General features: G+C 34.6%; 1 protein-coding gene across 2 annotated transcripts in view; it reads right to left on the bottom strand.

Annotated features, from left to right (window-relative positions):
* BCKDHB (branched chain keto acid dehydrogenase E1 subunit beta) overlaps window positions 1–21,677 on the bottom strand; it is a 106,681-nt gene that overhangs the window by 63,162 nt on the left and 21,842 nt on the right. For both annotated transcript variants that reach the window (XR_014616084.1, XM_084203703.1), the window contains exons 5-8: window positions 21,074–21,229; window positions 17,053–17,161; window positions 10,509–10,606; window positions 8,400–8,510 (exon numbers count right to left, since the gene is read on the bottom strand). Coding sequence is in view for 1 of the 2 variants with exons in the window: in XM_084203703.1 (XP_084059829.1) it covers window positions 8,400–8,510; window positions 10,509–10,606; window positions 17,053–17,161; window positions 21,074–21,229 (474 nt within the window). In the remaining variant the exon portion in view is untranslated. The remainder of the gene's footprint in view (window positions 1–8,399; window positions 8,511–10,508; window positions 10,607–17,052; window positions 17,162–21,073; window positions 21,230–21,677) is intronic.

Here is a 21,677-nt window from a genome sequence, read left to right as displayed (position 1 = left end):
GAACAGTTAGAATGCTAAATTTAGAAAATTGGAAAAGGCAACTAAGGGAAACTTGAAGAAAATGAGACAAAAGACCTAAAACTTTATAAATTAGTGGAAGCTCTAAATAAGTCATCAGATAATCATATTTATCTCAGGCAACACTAGAAAAATGAAAGATTAATACAAAATTTATAAAAGGGAAGACGACAGCATAAAGAAATTAAGTAATTTCACAAATATCTTAAAGGATCTGTAAAACACTTGACTAATTCAAATCCCAATTTCTTCCTCAACACTTCCACATTTCTAATGATGTTTCCTTATGAAACCCTTGAAACCATTGAGCCTTTAAATTACATAATTTTAGATCGCTCAGAGTTTCTTACTTATTGAAAGATCAGCATTTCTGTATTGCCAAAAATTATTTTATTTCTTTAGAACACAAATGGTGAAAGTTCAAAACTTCATCACATCAGCAATTTCCTCTGTACTTTGCTGAATCATCAGATGCTCAATTGTGTCAGTTCTGATATTACTTTAGGTGAAAATGAAATAAATACTAAATTAATACGGGAGAGAGAGGGAATGTGAGTCTTCTACACACTTTTATTTTGACTTTTCTACACACTTTGACTTCCCAATACTGGGGAAAAAAAAAAAAAATATTTTATTCTAGTGTGATACAGGTCAGGAAATTAACACTGATGACTTGAGCAAAACAAGTTACAATTATACTAAATATTTGAGAACTCCTGATGTCACAGAGAAAAAAATATATAGCTAAATATATCTTTTCTATTAAGCAAATCCCAGTGTGTTACTAAGTCATTTCTGAAACAAGAAAGGGTCCATATCTTAGCTTTTCAATTACCAATTACTAATTTTCAATTTAGCAATTATCAAGTAATTGCCCTAGAAAATCTCAGCATTTTGAAACACTTCAGTATTGCATCTACGCAATTAGATCAAACAGCCAAGATCTTCCAGGTTTAACTTCAACATAGATACATCAATCCTAATGATACTTAGATGTCTAGATAACCAAGATGATACTTTAAATCTAGACACATACATACCCAGTAACATGTGCATTAACTACTTCAAATGTATTTTGATTGTCCAGTAGAAAGGACAATTTACAAGTGACTATGTAGACAGATTACTCTGAAAGATTTATTTTCTTTCACTGGAAAATAAAACTGTATTACCACAAACTGCTGACAGTGTTTTAAGATGTAAAAATCACATCTTCCTCCAGCCAATCTATTATTTAAAACATCACTGAGCTCTTAGCCAAAAAAATGACAGTATCAAGACAGTTTTCTAATGTCAGCAAAACACCAGAGCTGGTAATCAGAAATTAATTGTTTCCATGGGCTTGTTAAAGTGCAACATTTTTTCCCATCATATTGCAAATAATTCCATATAAACATGCGAAAAACTAGGTCCCACTGCTGAGCTTAATCACCCAAATTTATTTTTTTCCCCTCAACACCATTTTCCCTGTAAGAAAAAGCAGATAGAAAACACACATCTTTAAATTTAATTTTAAAACTGAAATTTTTAAGAGAAAGGTTTTAAAACTTTGGAAAAGTTTGAATAAATCAACTTTTCACTTTAATACTAAAGTAACATACCAGTTTAATGGCAAGTGAAAAATAGATGCCACTTGCTCTTTAAACTCAAAACTGATTCCTCTTTCACAGCAAAGCCTCCTGCTTGCTTAAGAAAATGTAACCTTCCAAATACAGCACTGTTGTAAATTTCAAAGTCTAGGTAGCACGTCAAGAAATGCACCACAAGTGCCAGATGTGATAATATAGTATAGATTAGTACTTATTGGTAATGTGTTGACCACATGCCAAAAGAGTGATTTTACAGTTTTGTCATGTGCAGATCAAGGAACTTATTAAAACTGGCAATATGGGGGTTCTCAGCTGGACAGAGAAATTAGAATGCACATTTATAGCACAAGCATTATACAGTAACCAAGTAGTATTAAATTATCACTTCCTCTTTTTCTCATCTAGAAAGTTTGATTAGCATTCTCTGTAAACTTTTGTAACTCTTAAGCTACAAGACACAAACCAAAGCACAGTTCCAACTTACAGCACACTTCACTGCTGATCCAAGTAATGTGACTACAATTTAAACAGAATACTGCTTAGGCAAGTGAATAAATGAATAAACCTCACATATGAATCAAATGGAAAAAACAAATTAATTGCATAATCTTAAACTTGTATCACGGTAAGCATTCATTAGGCTGACACCTTCCTCAGTATACTGAATGAACAATTCCCCTCACACCACACTATTGGAAAAAATATTGAAGATTATTCTTATGCTTAACATAGTCATTTTAGATTGCTTCAGATTAAGACCTTCTAGTACTTTATTAATTTAATTTCTGTCTGCTTTTCTTATATGTTATTCTTCATATTCTCTCATCAATGAGATGAAAAATCCATCTGAACTTGTTCTCCCTAAAGACTTTTTATAATTTTATGAATAAAATCTCTTATTTTAAATTAAATAAATTAGCAAAATAACTATATAACACCAGCTCACAAGCTACTAGGTTGATTAATGGCAAAAACATTTGCAGAATAACCCAATCACACAAGTAGAAAAGTAGGAAAGAACAATGTCAAGATAGTACAGGAAATTTATTTTGTACTAATATTCACAAAAAGTGGAGAATATTATTTTGTTTTATAATTTCTTTTTATGTTAAAGTCCTCAAGAACTTTGAAATATACAAACTTTAGGATTCTCAAAACTGTACAAGTGAAACAATTTCTGCAGTAACAGAATCATATCAAAAGCGTATTTTGCAAACAAAAAGCTAAGAAAACAAAATCAGTCTAATTTTTTCTGCAGAGAAAAAAAATGCAAACCTTTTTTTTTTCCACGTTAAAGCACTCTATAACCATGCAATAATTAAATACATGCATCTCATTCATTTTTTGTGACATTACAAAACATCAATTTTTTTGTTCTCTATATCTACATGCAAAAGTAAAATGTCCACCAAGCCCAAGCAAATTCTGTCCTATTCTATCATATTATGAAGTGAAACATCATAAATTTCAGGACAGTGCAAATTACATACATAGAAAAAGTAAGCAAATTGCAAGGTTTTCAGATTACTTCAACTTCCATATGATAAAAACAGCAGTAGAGGACTCATTAACATATGACCAAAATGTCAAACATTTCAATATGGTAAAGGTCTTAATGTATCTCAGAGCTATCAAAAATTGTATAACAAGAAGTTATAATATGTATAACAAGAGAGCAACTGTTCTATCATAGGGAGTCAATAAGGTAATCAGATATTCAGGATTTCCTGCATTAGTTCAGCCCACCAGATTGCAGGGAGCAGAGTCAAACAGCCTAAAAGAATTTCAAGAGACTTGGGGGATTTTAGGAGTACTCCATAACAGCTTGACAGAAAAACTTATTCTGGAATAGATTAAGTTTATTTAGAAGAAACCCTATCACAAATTGATTGCGCTGAAAACTGTTGTGTGGCAGACAAAAATGAAAACAATCTTTAAGTACAGACTCTTGAACACAAAACAAAGATGAGAGGGGTAGGAAATTATTTGTTCAGTTACACATTAGTAGTAACAGAGAAGGCAGCAGCATAATGAAAACTAAGTAATACCAGGTATAGCTCTAAGACCTTTGGAAAATATCTGAGTATATACATCTTAAAGAAAAACTAAGACTTCCTATAAAAATATGCCAACAATATTTTCCTTTGGAAATCTCTGTAGTCTATGCTTTTATTAGAAGCATTTCAGATTGCTTTCACTGTGAACATAAAAGTACTTACAAAAGTAAAAAAAAAAAAAGAAAAAAAAGTAAAAAAAAACCAAAAAAAAAAAAAAAAAAAAACAATGCTATGGACAGCTAGCTCCGCTCTGAGTTGTAACTACTGTACCACTTATACTCCAGTCTTAGTGAATAAAACAAGAGCTTCAGTCAGAAATCAGTGAAGACTGTCAAAGTAAACAAGAGACCTAACAAATTTCTCACTGGCCACAATGACATTCTGCTTTGAAAATGTATACATAGACAAGATGCTCAGTAATCTAAGGACAGCTTTTGCTGTTACACTTCCTAAGGAAGCAGGTAAGGCAGCACATACTCTTTAAACAAGCTTGTGTCACTTTTCTGACATGTAACAACAAAACTTTTTTAGCTGATTTATACAGCTACGTATTGGGAGTTGATGTTGAGTTTACTCCAATCCTGCAGGGAAAAAGCACCTGTTTGCTTTTGCTTCATGTCTCATTCAGAAACAATATACTGGGAGCCTGTGCATGTACAACCTGCACAATCTACCCCATTTTTCTTGCAAAAGACCTTAGAAAGATTACAGATCAGCATGCATTTTAATGTACAGAAATGTAGATAAAACACACAGATTCTTTGCTTTTATCCTAGTAAAAATGTCAGATATGCTTTTTTATACAGTCCAACTACTTTTGTCCTTTATGTCAGCAGCAGATGTCCTTTCTCAGCTACAAAATTAGAGTTCAATTTGCCTCACCTAACTTTACTCTAGGAAAACTAGGATTTCCCTAACTTTTTTTTTTTAAAGACCAAACTTTTAAACCATGACATTTCCAGAGGCCAAAACAGACTGCTGATGCAGTTGTGGAAATATCCTTTCTCTAGAATAGCTCTATAAGCTCCTGAAAGAGGGAAACCTTCATTTCTCTTTCTTAGACATCTGAAGATCAACAAAAGAAAACTCTAGCCCCTATTTGCATGTTGACCCATTCCAGGAATTGTACCAAAAAAAGTTTCAATAACTGCTGGGATCATTTAGAAGTCCATGGTAGTCTGCTCCAGGCAGGTGCAAACTCATTTCCTCATGCAGATCACAAAAGCTAAACTATTTCAAAACTGAGAAGAATCTCAAAACCTTAAAAATGCAAAGAAAATATCAGTAAATTTAGGCAACAATTTTTATTTATGCTCACTGTATTTGTTCTTTACCTTTATTTATGTTTCTCTCAGAGATATTTATTCACAAACGTGCTCAAAGGAGCAATGCAAAGTCAAAAGACGCTTAACTGGGCTAGAAGAGGCCTCTGCTGGCAGTCATGAAGTACAACTTCTAACAATTCTAGGAAATATGCATTTTGATGACAGAATTTTCTGTATCGAAAAAGCTACAGAAAGCAGAGCAAGCAGTTAGATTTGCAGTGAAAATTTACATATTAGTGCTCATCTCCAAAGCAATAACAATTTCAGCCCATCCCTCTTTATGGCTATACCACATCTGTCAAATTAAAGTTGCATGTATTTCCAGCTAAGACTAAAATGACAGCCTTTAGTGATCACAAAGGACACCACTCCCAGCAGTGAAACTGAGGGATGCATTTTTACAGCAAAACCCAAAGTCCTGCTCTCCAACACCACACAGACTCCCATCAGCCGTGGACCATGCATTCCAGCACCAGCAGAAGGGCAATAAGGTTACAGCATATTATGGTGCACCACCATCTGTATCCAACAGGACAAACAACAGATGCATTTCAAACACACATGTGAGACAAGGAAAAACAAAAAGCTGGCCTGATGAGTGCTGACACAAGTAATAGTCAGAGGCAAATAGTCAGAACTGTAACAGCTGATAATTTCCTTATTGGTTGGACTGGAGTAAAAGTTAATTCCATTACCATTTAAGAGCCCATAGAGAGAACATAAGCCGACCAATGGATGGCTGAGGACTTTCTCTGGAATGGCCAACTTTTCTACTGATCTTTTGGACCTTGACACTGGCATCTCAGGACGGGAATAACAAGTCACATTACCCAAACTGATGCTGTAAGCCACTGTCAACTGCAACAGCTGCCACAAGCAGTTCCTCTTGGGATGAGACTAGAGCAAGCAGCTAGAACTGTAGTTCCATTCATTTGTTTACACTAGCAATTACCTTAAAAACTGTCCAGGATGCAAATTAAATTTAAAAGTTTCATTGTTACATAATGCAACCAACTAATACACAAATGCAAACCACTAATTATTTTCAGCTGAGCAAAACAGACAAGATCTAAAGAAGAAGAGAATTTAACATTTCTCCCATCAGACCAGCCAGCATACAGCCAAACTAACATAACAGCAATGCTAACTAAAAACATTTACTGTTTGGTATTTATTATAATAAGCAGCTGAACTGCCTAGGGACTATACTTTTTTTGAAATTATTCTCCTAATTCTTAATAGTAAACTTATTAACAGATTTAAAGCAACAGGTCCATCTATTCTATCTTTTAGATAGATGAAGAACCTCTCCTACAAGGAAACACTAAGAATTGGGATTATTCAGCCAAAAAAGAGAAGGTTTTGGGGTGACCTAATTGTAGCCTTCCTGTACCTGAAGGGAGCCTACAATAAAGATGGAGAGAGACTTTCTACAAGAGCATGTAGTGGCAGAACAAGGGGGAAGAACTTCAAAATGAGAGAAGTGTTAGATGAGATATTAGAAAAAAAAACACCTTCATTGCAAGGGCAGTGGGGCACTAAACCAGCTGCCCAGAGAAGTTGTGGATGCCCCAGCCCTGAAAGTTCAAGGCCAGCCTGGACGGGACTCTGAGCAACCTGATCTAATAGAAGATGTCCCTGTCTTATGTCAGAGGAGTTGAAACTACATGATATTTTAAGTCCTTTTGGACCCAAACCATTCTATGGTATTTTTATTTAGGCTACAATTATCTTAAAAGATGTTCAGGACAGAACATGAGCTGAATTTCTTCACGGAGTATCCAAATTTAAAGAATATATTTGCAAAATATTGTACAACGGCACTCCCTATGCACAGCCAAATTTTTCCTGATGGTGTTTCAGTGCAGGTCTAACCCAACAAAACAGACTTAACTGCTCTTTCAAACAGATACTTTGTTTTCAAAGAATGACAGCTCAAATCTTCAAAAAAGGAAAAAAGAATTACAAAAAAGAAAAAAAAACATTTTACTTGTCCAGAAGAGATTGTAAAGGATTTATTATGGCCAAAATTTCACTTCATATTTATGACAGTAACTCAACACATTTCATTTTTTTCAGCTAGAAAGTACATCCAAGCAACAAGAAATACACTTCAAACAAAAAAATGAAAACACTTCAACTAAGAAGATCAAATTTATACGAGGCAACTCATAGCTACACATGTAAGTACACAATTTGTAACACATCCACAACCAGACAGCAGAATGCTGCCAATTTCAAATGCATAGCGTGGATCTTTCCTCCCATAATCTATTCCATCCCATCCCACTGGCAGTCCCTCAGATAAATAAAACTGAGGAGAAATACAAGCTTTGCCATAGAGCAGCAGACCAATGCCCCATCTTTCTCTTTATCATACTAACTGCGTTCATATGTTACCTGACCAGAAGCAAGGCCCTTACTGAGCAAACACAGAATGTAAAAAAAAGTTGTCTACACAATTAAGATAATCCAAGTATACAGAGTCTGGTATGTGCCTGATCTGCCCTATTTAAACATCTGTACAATCTGAGTTAGCTGAGTTAGCACAACACCATATTGCCTTAAATCAGAAACTGCAAGCAGAGAAAGTATTTGATCACACACCTCTTCCCAAGCCCATGGCTCTTCTCATCCCCGCAGTTAACTCCATACACTACAGATACAAAGCTTGAGTTAAGAAAGCTGCAGACATCTCTCAATCTTCTGAGTAATTTGTTCAGAAGCATAAAATGAGCAAGTGAACCCAGCTTGAATTGGGAGTCAAGGAGTTGTTAGTCATGGTCCTGCAGGATTGTGGATTTGCCAGATTAAGGAAACTCTCAGCTGTGGCAGAAGCAGTAAGTGTTCTGTTAGTGATATCAAAGACTTCCACAAAGAAGAAAAGGACTTTCAAGTACCCAGAAATTTCAAACTAGGCAGTCTGAGAAGAGTAAATGCTGCTTTTTCTCCCCAGCCCAAGAATTCATATACCTTAAATCAAAACATTTATTTCTAAAAATACAGATAAACAACACTAAGGCACATTACTGCAGATCTGCAACTAGATGAAGATCTTAATGTAAAACAGCAAGAAAAAAAAAAAAGATACAGATTTTGCCAAAGACAGCAGGGATGTCAGAAAGACAAAGACTCAGAAATTGTGGAAAAGCAATTTTCAGGCTGAAGTCTGATTAAATCATACCCTCTGCTTGAAAGTAAAGAACATGTGTTCTGACATTATTTTGAGCCCTGAAACATAATTATCTTTCAATGCTAAAGTAAATGCCTTGTTCATGTAATATGCATGTACTCTGCATTTCTGACACAGAACAAAAAATACAGAGCAATATATACAAAACAAAGCAAAAAATGTAGGTCTTTTTAAACAACCTAGGTTGTTTTTAAATTAATATACATCCTTTCCTTACCTTACAAACAGTATCTGTATCCCATGGTAAGATGGTTCTCAGATCAATAACTTCACAGGACACACCAAGCTTTTCTTGAGCCATTGCTGCCACCTCTTTGATCACATGTACCTGAAAAAACAATGTATCATCACCAAATAATCTAAATTATGCAAATTGCTCTAAATTACACATCTGGATACGAGTAGTAGTTTAACATATCACCTGCATGTTGAGCAGGGACATTTCTATTCAATAATAACCATTTAGTATTTACTGCATTCTTCTTTTTTAGTACCTAATTACTCTCAGTATTTTAGCACCACTCCAAAAACTAAATTCACTAAAGAATCACTGAGAACAGAATTTGCTTTCTAGAGAAGTGTCTTTCAGTGAAAAGTATCAGTCCTCACTATTTTTTTTTTAATCAGTTTGAATGAGTTTTGGAAGATTTTTGCTAGAACTGTAGCTAAGCTAACACTCAAATACATCAGAGTAATGTATTTTAATGTAGCAGTCTCATGCAATCCTGCAAGAAGCCTTAAATACATTCAGAAATGCTACACTGCACTACATCTGACCTTAGCAAAAAAGCCAAGAAACAGTTCTAGGAGTCCCAGTAACTACTGTTACTCTAACTTACTGAAACATAGCCAAGTGATCATCTCCAAAGCATTATCTTATGAACAGCTGGGAGAAAAAGTAATTACTACTACCTGTAAATATCCACAGTCAAAGCATATAGCAGTAGCACAACATTATAACTATGTATTGCTCTACTAACACATAGTTTAACACCAACAATACCAATGCTGCATTACCTGATTACTACAATAAACATTCTACTAAAACAAAAAAGTATTCCCTTCTAGCAGAAGGCTAGAATACAGATCATTCCCTATCCACCAGTCAAGGAATCTATTTAGTAGTGGTGAATCACAGTAGATATAAATCATCCACACCTATACCCATCCTTTACATGAGGTGTATTATGCTAAGAACATAAAAGAAAATAATACTATACATATTCAAAACTTGACATTAGATTATAATACACTTTTCAGCAAAATGCATTTCAAGCATTGGTTTCCCTATAACAAATATTTGCAAGCAAATGCTCCAACATGGAAAATAAGAACTGTTACAACTCAGATTATCCTCCACAAATATCTCAGCAAGAAGCATTTACTCATGAGATATGTGGGTAGAAAAATTTCTGAATATGATGTTGCCAATAAACTCTGGCGCTCTCTTTATTGTTAGAACATTTGACAATACAGGTTTGGACTGCGGCAATGACCTCCATCAAGCACCTTCTAGGCATAGCTAAGAGGCTGAAGCCAAGGACCATCCCCAATAATCAATTTGGATGAAGTCATCTTCATCTTGAAGGCAAGAGAATTTAGCAACCAGTGTCAGTTGCCCAAAGGTCAGAGGGCATTAATACATCGTACACAGGCCCTAATAACAACAAAAAGCAAAAATCCAGAGATCAGTTCAAAACTCTTTTGTCACAAGAGTTGTAAGATCCTCTCCTCTAAAAGCTGCTCAGATACAACTAGGGCAAGAAAATAGTAACTTCTGATTAGTCCAAACTAGACTCAACTTTCTTTTCTGTAATTCTGGGGAGGGGGAGCGCTGCCAGTGATGTTCCTGAACAGCTTTGAAATGTAACTGTTAGAATCAAACATATACCAATCCCTACTGTATTAAACAGATTTTTAACTTTCAGTTCAAAGGAACCCCAAGGTTCTTTAAATCATGCAGTGAAGATCTATACTTTCTGCATACTATTTTGAACTTTTCTTTCCCACTGCCTTTCTCAGAGTTACCTCTCACTGCCACATTCTTAAATCTATAATTTTCATAATCATAGAATAATCATTAGCCCGATGCACAGGTACCTCTTTTACACTTCCAGAGTCATCTTTAACCAAAAATGAGTAAAAACTTACACAACAAAAGTCAGGTTTCACAGAAATATAAACACTGGCAAACATTCATTCCAGCATATAGTGATGAAAGACACACACATTTTAATGTCTGCCACTTGAGCTTGAATGCAAACATCACCTACCGCCTAGGCCAGGCTTTGCAGGGTGACAAATAGCTTGTAAGGAAGTTACAGACCTGAGTGCCCCAAGCAACCATTGTCACATCACTGCCTGTCTGCAGCACCTCAGCTTGAGACAGTGGAATCTTGTAAGGCTCTACAGGAACTTGTTCCACTGAAAAAAAAGAGAAAGAGGGGAGAATAAGTATTGGATTCCTTTATTAGTCAATATCATCCCATAAAAACATACACTAAAATTTTTCTTCACTGTTAAAGCCTAAAATATCTAAATCTATCTAAAATCTATCTAAATCTAAATCTATCTAAATATCAAAATCTATCTAAAATCTATCTAAAATAATAGACTAAAATTACATTGAGTATGTTACTGGTGCCCAGTGACAGGATGAGGAGCAATGACCATAAACAAAAACATAAAAAGCTTCACCTCAATAAGAGGAAGAACTTTATGTTGAGGGTGGTAGAGCACTGAACAGGCTGCCCAGGGAGGTTGTGGAGTCTCCCTCTCTGGAGAAATTCAAAATCCACATGGATGTGTTCCTGTGTCACCTGCTCTAGGTGACCCTGCCTTGGCAGAGGGGCTGGACTGGATGATCTCCAGAGGTCCCTTCCATCCCTAACAATTGTGTGATTTTATTAGCATTAGACCAAAATAACTGAGCATTAGCATTCATTTCAAAGGTTTAGCTGCAATTCAAATTCTTTTTAATTAGACTGTTACAAATATGTTCAGTGTAGAATTTAATTTCTGTTATATACCACAACAAGATTATGCATACATACACATGCAAAAGATAGTAATAAGTTCTGGTGTACATCAAGTCAAAATGTCAGCATCAGATTTGGAAATGGACACTGCTACAGTTGATAAAAAATCTCAAGTAACCACTAATTGATCAGAATTTTTGATTATTCTAGTAATCATCAGAAGAGTCTTGAAATTATACTTTAACACTCAGACAAGAAGGATCAGCTGTGCCAGCATCCTCCTGATGCCCCAAGTATGGTGCTCTGCAGTTTTATTTTTAAAATGAAGTAAAAAGTTTTCAAAACCTACATAGGGAATGTCAGCAAGAACTTCTGATTATAGCAGTTTTAAATGAGTCTAAATATTTTTCCTTTAAAAATATTACCTAGTCACCAAAAATACACCACAATTTGAGAGAGAAGGCATGAATTAGGTATCTTGTCTTCTCCTAAGACATTTAACATAGCTCTATTCAAGACTCATTTACTAGTTTTCAGCTGGAAAAATGTTAGGTCAGTTGTGCTAGTTTTGAATCAGTGCTCCAATGCACTATATATTGACTGGTTTAATGACTAAAACTATGATTAAAGAAGACATCCATATATAATATTTTAAAAGAAATACTGGTTTTGATCTGAAGATGAACTTGTCTATGCACCAGCAAGCCAAATAATACTTCTTAAAATATATTCTAGTGATAAGTAGAAAAAAATAGATCTTCAAAATACACAGAAACAATTTATAAAGAAAACACTCTGCCTTTTTTTTTGTTAACTTATTTCATAGCTCATAAAATACTTATTGAGTTCCTGCTGAACAAAATTGCTTCCTGAAGTAACAATAAAGAATCTGCCTGAGTGATACCAGTAGTGAAGTGGTTAGTATTTTTCCTTCCCTGTTATGGTAGATACAACACAAGTAGAATCACCTAGGTTTCTTCCTGGCTTACAAGTTCCAAATGTAACTTCAAAAAATAAAGTAGCAAATAATTTTCAATCCTGGCAGACAATTTTCTTTTTTCTTGTTGATAATGATCTATAAATACCACATATATCACAGAATCAGAGAATGGCTGAGATAGGAAGTGACCTCTGGAGATCACCTAGTCCAAGCATCCTTCTCTGTAATAATTTTTTGAATAACAAGTGGCTAGAAAAATATAGGGCTGGGAAAGAAAGGGAAAGAAATGCACTTCTAGCAGTTGCTCACTGCATATTAGTGGAAGACCAGGTTTCTGTGAATTCTGCACATTGTACAACCCTCAGGCAACAGAAAGAGATCCTGAAAGATAATGAAATGCACAACTATACTAATTGGTATTGCATGACTGTCTTTGTCATGAAATGGTCACCTACATGAAACCTGGAGAACAAGAAACTTAAAAAGATACCACAGGACCTTTGAGTGGAAACCCAGGATACTGACAAGAATTAGAACATTTTTGAAGGGAGTGGGATGAGCCAGAGGAAAAACTACAAGGTGTACATGGTACAGAAATAAAAGCTTTTTCTGTGTGCAGTGGTTTCATCCACTTAGGGAAATAAAATATAACATACAATTACACAAATTAACTAATTTCTTACTATTGCTGAATCATTCTGCACTAAAATGTCCATTAAATGAGCTCATCTATCATACCTGACAATTTTAAATGGAAAATTAAACTTTTCAAAAATTTATAGGAAAGTCCAATTTAGAAGGATTTTTCTTGACTGTTTTGCAAAAAATCCTCTCCCAACTAATACTGATGAAAAATAACACATGGCATTATTCTATTAATATTCTTTCATAATAATTATCTAATCCAGGATAACAATGTTTACATACAAAGCAGCCTGTTCATCTATTACTAAAGAAATAAAGTATTTTAAATCAAATGTTTCAAAAACAGATTTCAAATACAGCAATTAACAAAAAGTTGTAATTATCAGTGAAAAAGGGCCATGACAATTTTAAGAGGTTACAACATCTGTTGCATTTTCTAAAGGAGCAGTCTGAAATAGCAGAATGAAAATACATGTTTTCTCATCTTACCTGCCTTGTCTCTATAACAACCACTGATGCAAGTTATATTTATTTCTACACCACCAATGTCATATATAGTACAATTAAATGAAACTGAAAAGGTCAAAAAACATCAGAATAGGTTCTCCACAAGATGTCTAAACCTGATAATGTCAAGGTGACTCATCTTCTCCTTTGATTCATAACCATTATGTTCTCTTGACACTGCACAGGCTGTTAACACTTTTTATAAATCAAAGCCTCCTTTTCCTTTTTAATTCAGATATTTTCTTAGTATCTCTGACATTTAGGGGGACATCACTACAGCACTTTCAATAACACTATGATCTCGTAAGTTAAAGAGCAACAGAATTCTCTCTACACACGTGTACTTGCATATTTAACTCTAGATTTTTACTCAGAAAGGTTTACATTTCTTTGCTCCTTCCTAATACAATTGATGGAAAAAATAAAACACACAATACTTCTGATAAACACTTGTATGGTTATGTGAAAGAAGAAAGCATCTGCTCCTTGAAGGGTGTTTAAACAAGGATCTTTCCAACGTAAAAGGGGATAATAGGAAGAGAGAAAAGCTATGAGGAAGGACACACAGGGAGACAGGGAGACAGACCTTACCACAAAGACTGAGAGTTGCAGTTACAAGAACCAAACCTGCTCAGTCCCACTTATTGATAAGGGTATGGGGAATATGGATAAGAAAAAGGAGAAGCTATAAACAAAATTTGCAAACACACACATGAAGACAAATATGACTAAGAAAAGAAATAAATCTTGTCAGGAAAACTCAGAGAAGGGTTATAAATTTTTGGTGGTTGGGATGAAGCAGGAGTGGGATTTTTGTCATTATTTTAGTTTAGCTTCTTTGCTTGCTTGTTTTAAACAAAGCATTATTAGCTTCAGGCCTCCTGAATAAGGACAGATACCCTGTATTTTAAAGACTATCCTACCTACAGTTTCTTTTCAACTGTAATTTCAAATATATCAACAACTCTGAACAAAATATCCCAGACAAAGATTTAGAGGCCTCATAGAAAGAAAGAAAAGTCCATTAGAGGAAAATGACGAGGCTCAAAAGCCTATATTAATTTTACAGATAGAAAATTTTCTTTCTCATTAACATCCTTAACACCTTAATTTTTCAACTAAGTCCCTATACACCCACTGTAACATCAGTCACAAAGCTCTCTGAACAAACATGTCTATTCACATGAAGCTAAAGAAAAAAAGAAGCTATGGTAGGGGCAATATAATTTCATTATTCAATGGCTGAGCCATCATCATGGAAATAGAGAAAAATATTTTTGTCTGGAACAACGAGATCCCAAATCTTAGGTGAAGTATTGTACCATGCTAAAAAGGAAAAAAAAAAATAAATTAAGTAATAGAGGACAACTGATACCACTTTGTATTCTTGTTTTGGAAAACCTGCATGTTCCCAGCCTTCAGAAAACCCTGTACTGTTTTGAGACACTAATGGAAAGACACAATAAATACAGACATAGGTCCAGCTTACTGTCTAAGTCAGTTTCTGAACCTGTACAATTTTCTTTCTCCTGCTAGAATCAACATACACATATAGGGTGTTGTAAAAATTTTCTTTAGGAAACACAAGAAAGACACATTTTTAAACCCTTCTTTCCACCATTTATCTTATTCTTTTTTACCAGGTTTGTGTCTCATTGCTGCTGCATCTTGATCTTATCAATCATGACGGCCCTGGTCCATTTCTGAATTCACCAGGCCATCTGGTTTCTATGGTGGAATTACCAGAAACCCTGACTGTGGCCAGGAGAATAAGAATGAACTCTAAGAGAGATCAATTTTATAGGAGAAACTCCCAAACAGCAGTCATCTTCCAGTCCAAGATGACCCAACACACAAAGGATAGTAGGGATAACAAAATAATGATAACACAGAGAAAGGTTTACAGCAAAAATAAATGGAACATGAAAACCATTCCATAAAGTAAAATATTCCTGCTTTACATTGTAGAAATAATAAAATATCCTTGTAGATGAAAGAAGTTACCTGTTACAATCATCCCTGTCATATGTACTTATAGTACATTTGTTGATGCAAATGCACTATAAATTTCAACTTATACCACTAAATTGATGATCTTGGAAATTTTAAGACAAAAAATATTGGTAAAGTCTCTGAAAATTAGCCATCAGAATACAGGAGGAAATCACTGTCTTTCAGAAATTACCAACAACAGCAATGCTGTAGCTGGTTACTGAGCAGCACACACATCACAATAAACACTATTTCAGTCAGCACATCTTTACTCAAGATTTCCATCATAAGCCTGATTTATGTTCAATAAATGATCCAGTAGTTGCTTTACGAATCATTTCCTCAAACACAAAAACCTCCCTATATTCTCAAAAGCTGTGTGATATTGATGTGCAGCCTTTCATGCCAATATGAAAACAAGTATTTTATTAACTCTACAGTCTGTACTTGTGACTTGTAAATACTGAAGGGAAGGGGGAAAAATAAAGTCCTGTTTTAAAAACACTTCTTTTTCTTTTTTTTTGTTAAACAGGACTCAGACTCAAGCTCATTTTTCAAACTACTTCCTCTAAATGAATGGACAGAGGCATTATAGTTGAATTTCAGTAAGCCCTCAAAACACACTGAAGTAAAGCAATGCAACACACTATGGATACATCACACCTACCACACTAAAAATAGCTGCACTTTTAAATTTACATTGCTAATGGGATTTCTGGGACTTTTTTGAAAATATAAAAGCAAATAAGCATTTTTACCAGTAAACATCCTATTTGATCCTGAATTATATTACTGTTATTTTGTCGTTTTGATGTCTGTTTTCTAAATTTTTCCTTTATTACTGTCTCTCTAGGAAGACGATAAATTTACTGACAAAATGGATGCACTGATGGAAAAAGTGCTGTTAAAAGGTCCAAAGCAAAATAGAAACATTTTGTCTGTCACTCAAATTCAGTCCACACAGAGTCAACACATAAAACTGGACTGATGGATCAAGCATAGTTTGCATATAAAGCCACAGGACAGGGAAATGCTACAGGTAAGTCAGGGCTTCAGTTCTATTTTATCGGTTGCTCATCCTATTTCTCTGTCTGTCTCCACATGCAAAATTTTTCATCTGTTTTCTGTTCTGTCAAGTTTCTCTAGTCCAAAGAAGTAACAAGCTAATTTTTAGAACCAATTCAAACACCATCATTGTCAATTTCCACTGTTCCAATACGTTACACATAACTGAGAGTTGTTAAAACTACTCTGCACCAGAAAGTTCACTATGACTAAAAACAAAGTAAAAGCAATCACATTTCCTTTCAAATAAGGTTGAAAGCTAAAAAAGCAGATTATTAGAAATTAAGCATTTCAAAGAAATTTTAACTTTGAGAAAATGGTGATGGTGGGGCTCAGTTCTTTTGGAAAAATAAAAACAGATCTGGAAACTGATTTTAGTATTTAGAGTTACCACAAGAAAGCAGTTCAAATTCTGCCAAATTTATATTGGAATTTGATAAAGAATAATACCTCTTAGTTCTATTTCTTTTGTTAACCTTAGACTGTAAAGCATCCCACTTCCAAAGCTAATTGAGCATAATTGAGCATTAATGAGATGGTAAATGTTTGTTTATTTTTGCAGTGAAACTTCAAGAATTTATTCAGTTTGCACAAGTCCTCTAAAAACCCATCCCACAACATAGCTAGAGACAAAACAAGTCAAGACTTCTACTGAAGCATTGTTTTAGCTGAGGCTATTAACATATAGGTGCAAAAAACCCCAAACGTTGCTTTATTGGAAAATACAATATACAAATCTTTACCTGCAGCTCTGTAAAGTATTTTAGGTTCAAAGAAAATGCATGGATTTTTGTCCTCTATGCATGACAGCAGCAATCCTTTGGCCTGCAGAGGACTTCTTGGAATAACAATCTGTAAAAATATTTTTAAGTAGTTTAGTTAAAATAGCAATTCTGCTAGGAACTTCCTCAATAATACTTAAAACTAAGCAATTATTTGCTTTAAATAAATCTATGTACAGATTGAGCTGTTCTTTCAAAGTGAATTGACATCAGTGCTACATTATTAAGCACACTCCAAATTTTTAATTTTATTTTGTTCGCTGATGAGGCTTTAATAGCTCTTCTCTACACCATGATTTAAATACTAAGGTAGTGTGCTCAGATAAGGCAGAAGAACATCCTAACAGTAACATTTGAGATAAAAGTAACAGAAAAAAGTCAGATTAATATACATATATATATACACACAAAACCTTGGTAAAATTAAAGTAGATGTACAACAAAAAAAATGTAGCTGAGTGATCCTCAGTTATTTAGGTAAAGATTCATCAGAACAGACCTTAAAGGTATTCAGACTTAGTCCAGTAAGTTTTGAAGGCTACAAAAGAAAATAGTTACTTAAAGCTGACTTTCTTTGCTTATGGTAGAAGCTTGAAATTTGTTCATTTTGGAAATAAGTAACCAATAAATACCTTAAACCATTATCAAGCAAAAAAACCTAATTAAGGCCTCCATATGTAATCCAAATACTTGGAAGGACACAGTATAATTCATTTGCCAATAGAAGAGTTAACTCTGAATGATCTAAGAGAATTTCAAGTATGAAAAGAAAATTACCAAATTATCGCAGTTTAAATGAAAATAGAACCCAAGAACCAAATTCCCTCCAATCAGAAGAACCAATTAATTTCCATCCCAGAAAGCTCAAAGAGCTGGAACATGCAGTATGAAGTCTACCAACAACCACTTTTATAGCTGTGAAGTTAGAAGTCACTGAATACATTAGTTCTAGCATTAAAAAGAAAAAAAAAATTTAACTACAGTCATGGCTTCAAAACATATTTTGAGAGTAATATAATTTATTTATATAAAAATAATATAAGAGTGAAAACACAACCTAAATCTCCTATTACATGAAATTAACTTGAGAAGTGATTTTTCTAAACAAGAGAGAAGCAGTTTATTAATATTTCACCAATGCATTTGGTAACAGACACATGGGAAATTACCCATGGATGTCACTAGTACAGCTCCTTAGAAATGAATCATTTTTAGGACAGACTTTATTTACCTTATTCATTTACAATGTTAAGTCAGAACATGATGATGAAGACTATTCCAAAGCTGGAAGTCACTACACCAGAAAGGATGATACTAAAAAGACCCAGTTCACAAAAACAAACTGAAAAATACATACTGAAATTCACATGTTTAAGGGCTACTTTTTTGTTACAGATTTAGAACTCAGGAGTAGAAATTCAGATGTGAATTTATTATCTGCTCAAAAAATGACTAGCATACTATGCAGTTAAGTCCTAAGAAAAAGAAACAACACAGCCAAGGAACTGTTAGTGCTATTGTAAAAATCACTGCTAGAAACTCAACTGGAATACTTAATGATTCTTTCAACCCTTTGAAAAGAAAATGAATGAAACAGATGTCAAAAGATCTCCAGATACCTTTAACATTGCTTTGATTTCTTTAGTCTAACTAAACAAAGACTAAAGAGAGTACAAGTGTTTTAGGATATAAACTGGATGGTGAAGGACAGATAAGTTAAATTTACAAATTAGTCAAGAGCAAATTTAGGCTGGAAATGAAAAAGAAAGCTTCTAACCATGAGAGAAGATATTCATACAATGGAATGCAGAGAATCAATATTAATGTCTTCCATGTACACCCTCACAACAGTGGACAGTAGATACAACCATCCAATAGTATTCTCAAACCCCAATAAGCTTTGCCTAAGTACCAATGACCACAATCCTTCCCCTGAAGAACTAAAGTTGTACAAACTCCCCTTGGCTTGAGCAATCCAAATTCTACCTGCCACTTAAGGAAAATACAAAATAAAAAGCCAGAAACCTCTCACAAAGTTTAATAAGAGGGTTGTTTTGAAAGCCACTCTTTCCAAAGATCAAACCCTACCCTTCTCAGCTTGTAAGACATTGACTTTCCTCCTGCAATATGGAGAAAGTATGCTTAGATATGGGACATTTGAAAATGCATCTGAAACACCCATTCATTTTAACTTCTTGATTTCTATTTTAAGGGCCAGGGTTATTCATAAACACTACAATCTTGAAACATTATGAACTGTACCAACAAACAGCTTTGTAAAAAATATTAAAGGAACAACACTGCTTTCACAAAGCAATAATATTCAAAAGATAGAGTCTAAAACACTTCTCTGTGCACAAAAAACTAGTAGACTGCTCCATCAGTTCCAAAGAATTAATGTGCCTTTACCTTTAACTGAGATGACAGATCTTAGTGGTAGCAACCTATTTTACCATTTTCCCCAAGGAAAAGTGAAAGAAAGTGAAAAACCAACACAAAGATCAGAGGTGGGAACAAAGAAATCATATTACATGGAGTGACTAAATAAAATTCTAACTTACTAACTTGTTGATAAGACTAGCCATCAGTCTAGACAGTTGGTGTGAATTAGAAAGAGTATTTATCACCAGAGTGGACCACTAAACCTCATCCCTTGGTTTAGTATATAAAAATTTGAGACTGACCTACAAGATCAGCAGAAATAAGTGGACCCAGAGTCAGTATTTTAATTACCTAAGCTATGTTTTGCTTTCATACAATAATAAATTACTTTCGTTTTAAACAAGCTCTAGAAAACATTTGATTCAATAACCTGGCAAGACTTTGTAGATTGCTTTTGTCTAAAATCAGGAAATACTTTCAAGTTCAGAAGAGGACTTCAAACACCTTAAAGAACACCCAAAGACAAGAATGTATCCCATTCCTCAAATATAATGAAATGAAGTGTGAATAATATAGGGGTTTTTATTTAAGAGAAGAACAAGTAGGAGAAATGGCTATGGCCTCCCTGTAGATGAGTAATATCTGAAGCTTTACAACACCAAAATCATACAGAGACAACAGTATAAACATCAGATAAACAATGAACATGTGTCTTTAGAATACAAATACTGGTTCTGCTTAAATCTTCCACATTAATCTGCCCTGAGTCATTGCTCAATGGACTGGACGCCAGCTAACCCAGAAATACAAGTTCACAGACAAAAATTTGGTCAGGAAAAAATGGAGAGCCTGACAAACAGTACTGCCTTGATCTGAGATGACCAGATCCTGCACTTTCCTTTCTCTAGGAAAGTTACCCACCTAAGCACTTGGTGTCTTCACTTCAAGGGAAGCCACCATCACAGGCAGAAAGCTTGCCTGCAGCTCTCACTCAGAGAGAATCACCAAGCAGTTGAGCTTGGCAAGGACCTCCAGAGGCTCATCTGGTCCAATGCCCTTGACCAAGCAGAGGCATCCAGATCCAGCTGCCTGGAGCCACATGCAGACAAATTCTGAGTACCTCCAAGAATGGAGACTCTGAAAATTCTCTGGGCCATCTGTGCTTCCACATGTTCAGAAAGAACCTCTGGTGCTTCAGTTTGTGTCTACTGCCCACCACTGTCTTTCATATAAATTAATTCAATAATGCACTTAAGAGAGATGCAGAAATTTTAAAAAAATTAAAAGGAAAGTACTACTTATTAAGTGTTATTTTTAGGTTCTTTACTATACTGGACACAAAACTATGTAAAATGTATGTTTGTAGCACAAAAAACAGACAAATACAAAATGCTATGTGTACTAAAGATTGCTTCAATAATGGCTATAAATTTTCAAACACTTAACAGAGTTTAAGTTTTCTAATAGTTTTTAATTAACATATTCAGCTATTTTGTTGTGGATTGACATCTACTCTTCTTCCCCTGTCATTGCTAGTCAAGTCCATTACAAACAAACAAACAAAAAAAAAATAATCTTCATAAAATAAGAGTTATTATACCTTTAATCCTGGACAGTGAGCAAAAAAGGCTTCTGGACTTTGAGAGTGATATAGTGCACCATGACCCACACAGCCCCAGGGCGCTCTAATGGTGAGGCTTCCACAATTGAACATATCTCCAGAGCGGTAACGGTATTTTGCTGCTTCATTAACAATCTAGGAAGATTTAGATACAAAAGTAACATTCAGTCCAATACCTCTAGTTATGCATCAAGACACTTCAATACATTCAATGCAACTGCATCATCTGTTCCATGCATGGGATTCAGAGGACAACATTAGAAGCAAAGGAATACTGTAAGTCAGCACAAAGGTGAATACTGTAAGTCAGCACAAAGACAAATGTTTTCCAAGGCAAATAAACAATAACTTATTGTGCTCAAGTTAGATGCCTAAGTCTCAGGGGTAGCCTTATAACCCAGTTGTTTCATCATTCTATACTGTCAATCGGCCCAGTCCAGATCTGTACTTTGTCCTGTGGACACATGGCCAGCTGCAGCGGTATGCAGAAATGAAGACTGTGTTCGGAAGACATAGCTGTTGACTTTTTGGCTGCTGAAGCCAACACAGCCACAAAACCAAAAATTAAAACAAACAGACATTT

The sequence above is a fragment of the Fringilla coelebs genome, assembly GCF_963513975.1.
Source record: "Fringilla coelebs genome assembly, chromosome: 3".
Taxonomy (NCBI): domain Eukaryota; kingdom Metazoa; phylum Chordata; class Aves; order Passeriformes; family Fringillidae; genus Fringilla; species Fringilla coelebs.
Note: the sequence above shows the minus strand (reverse complement) of the source record. Positions and strands in the feature narration are given on the sequence as shown.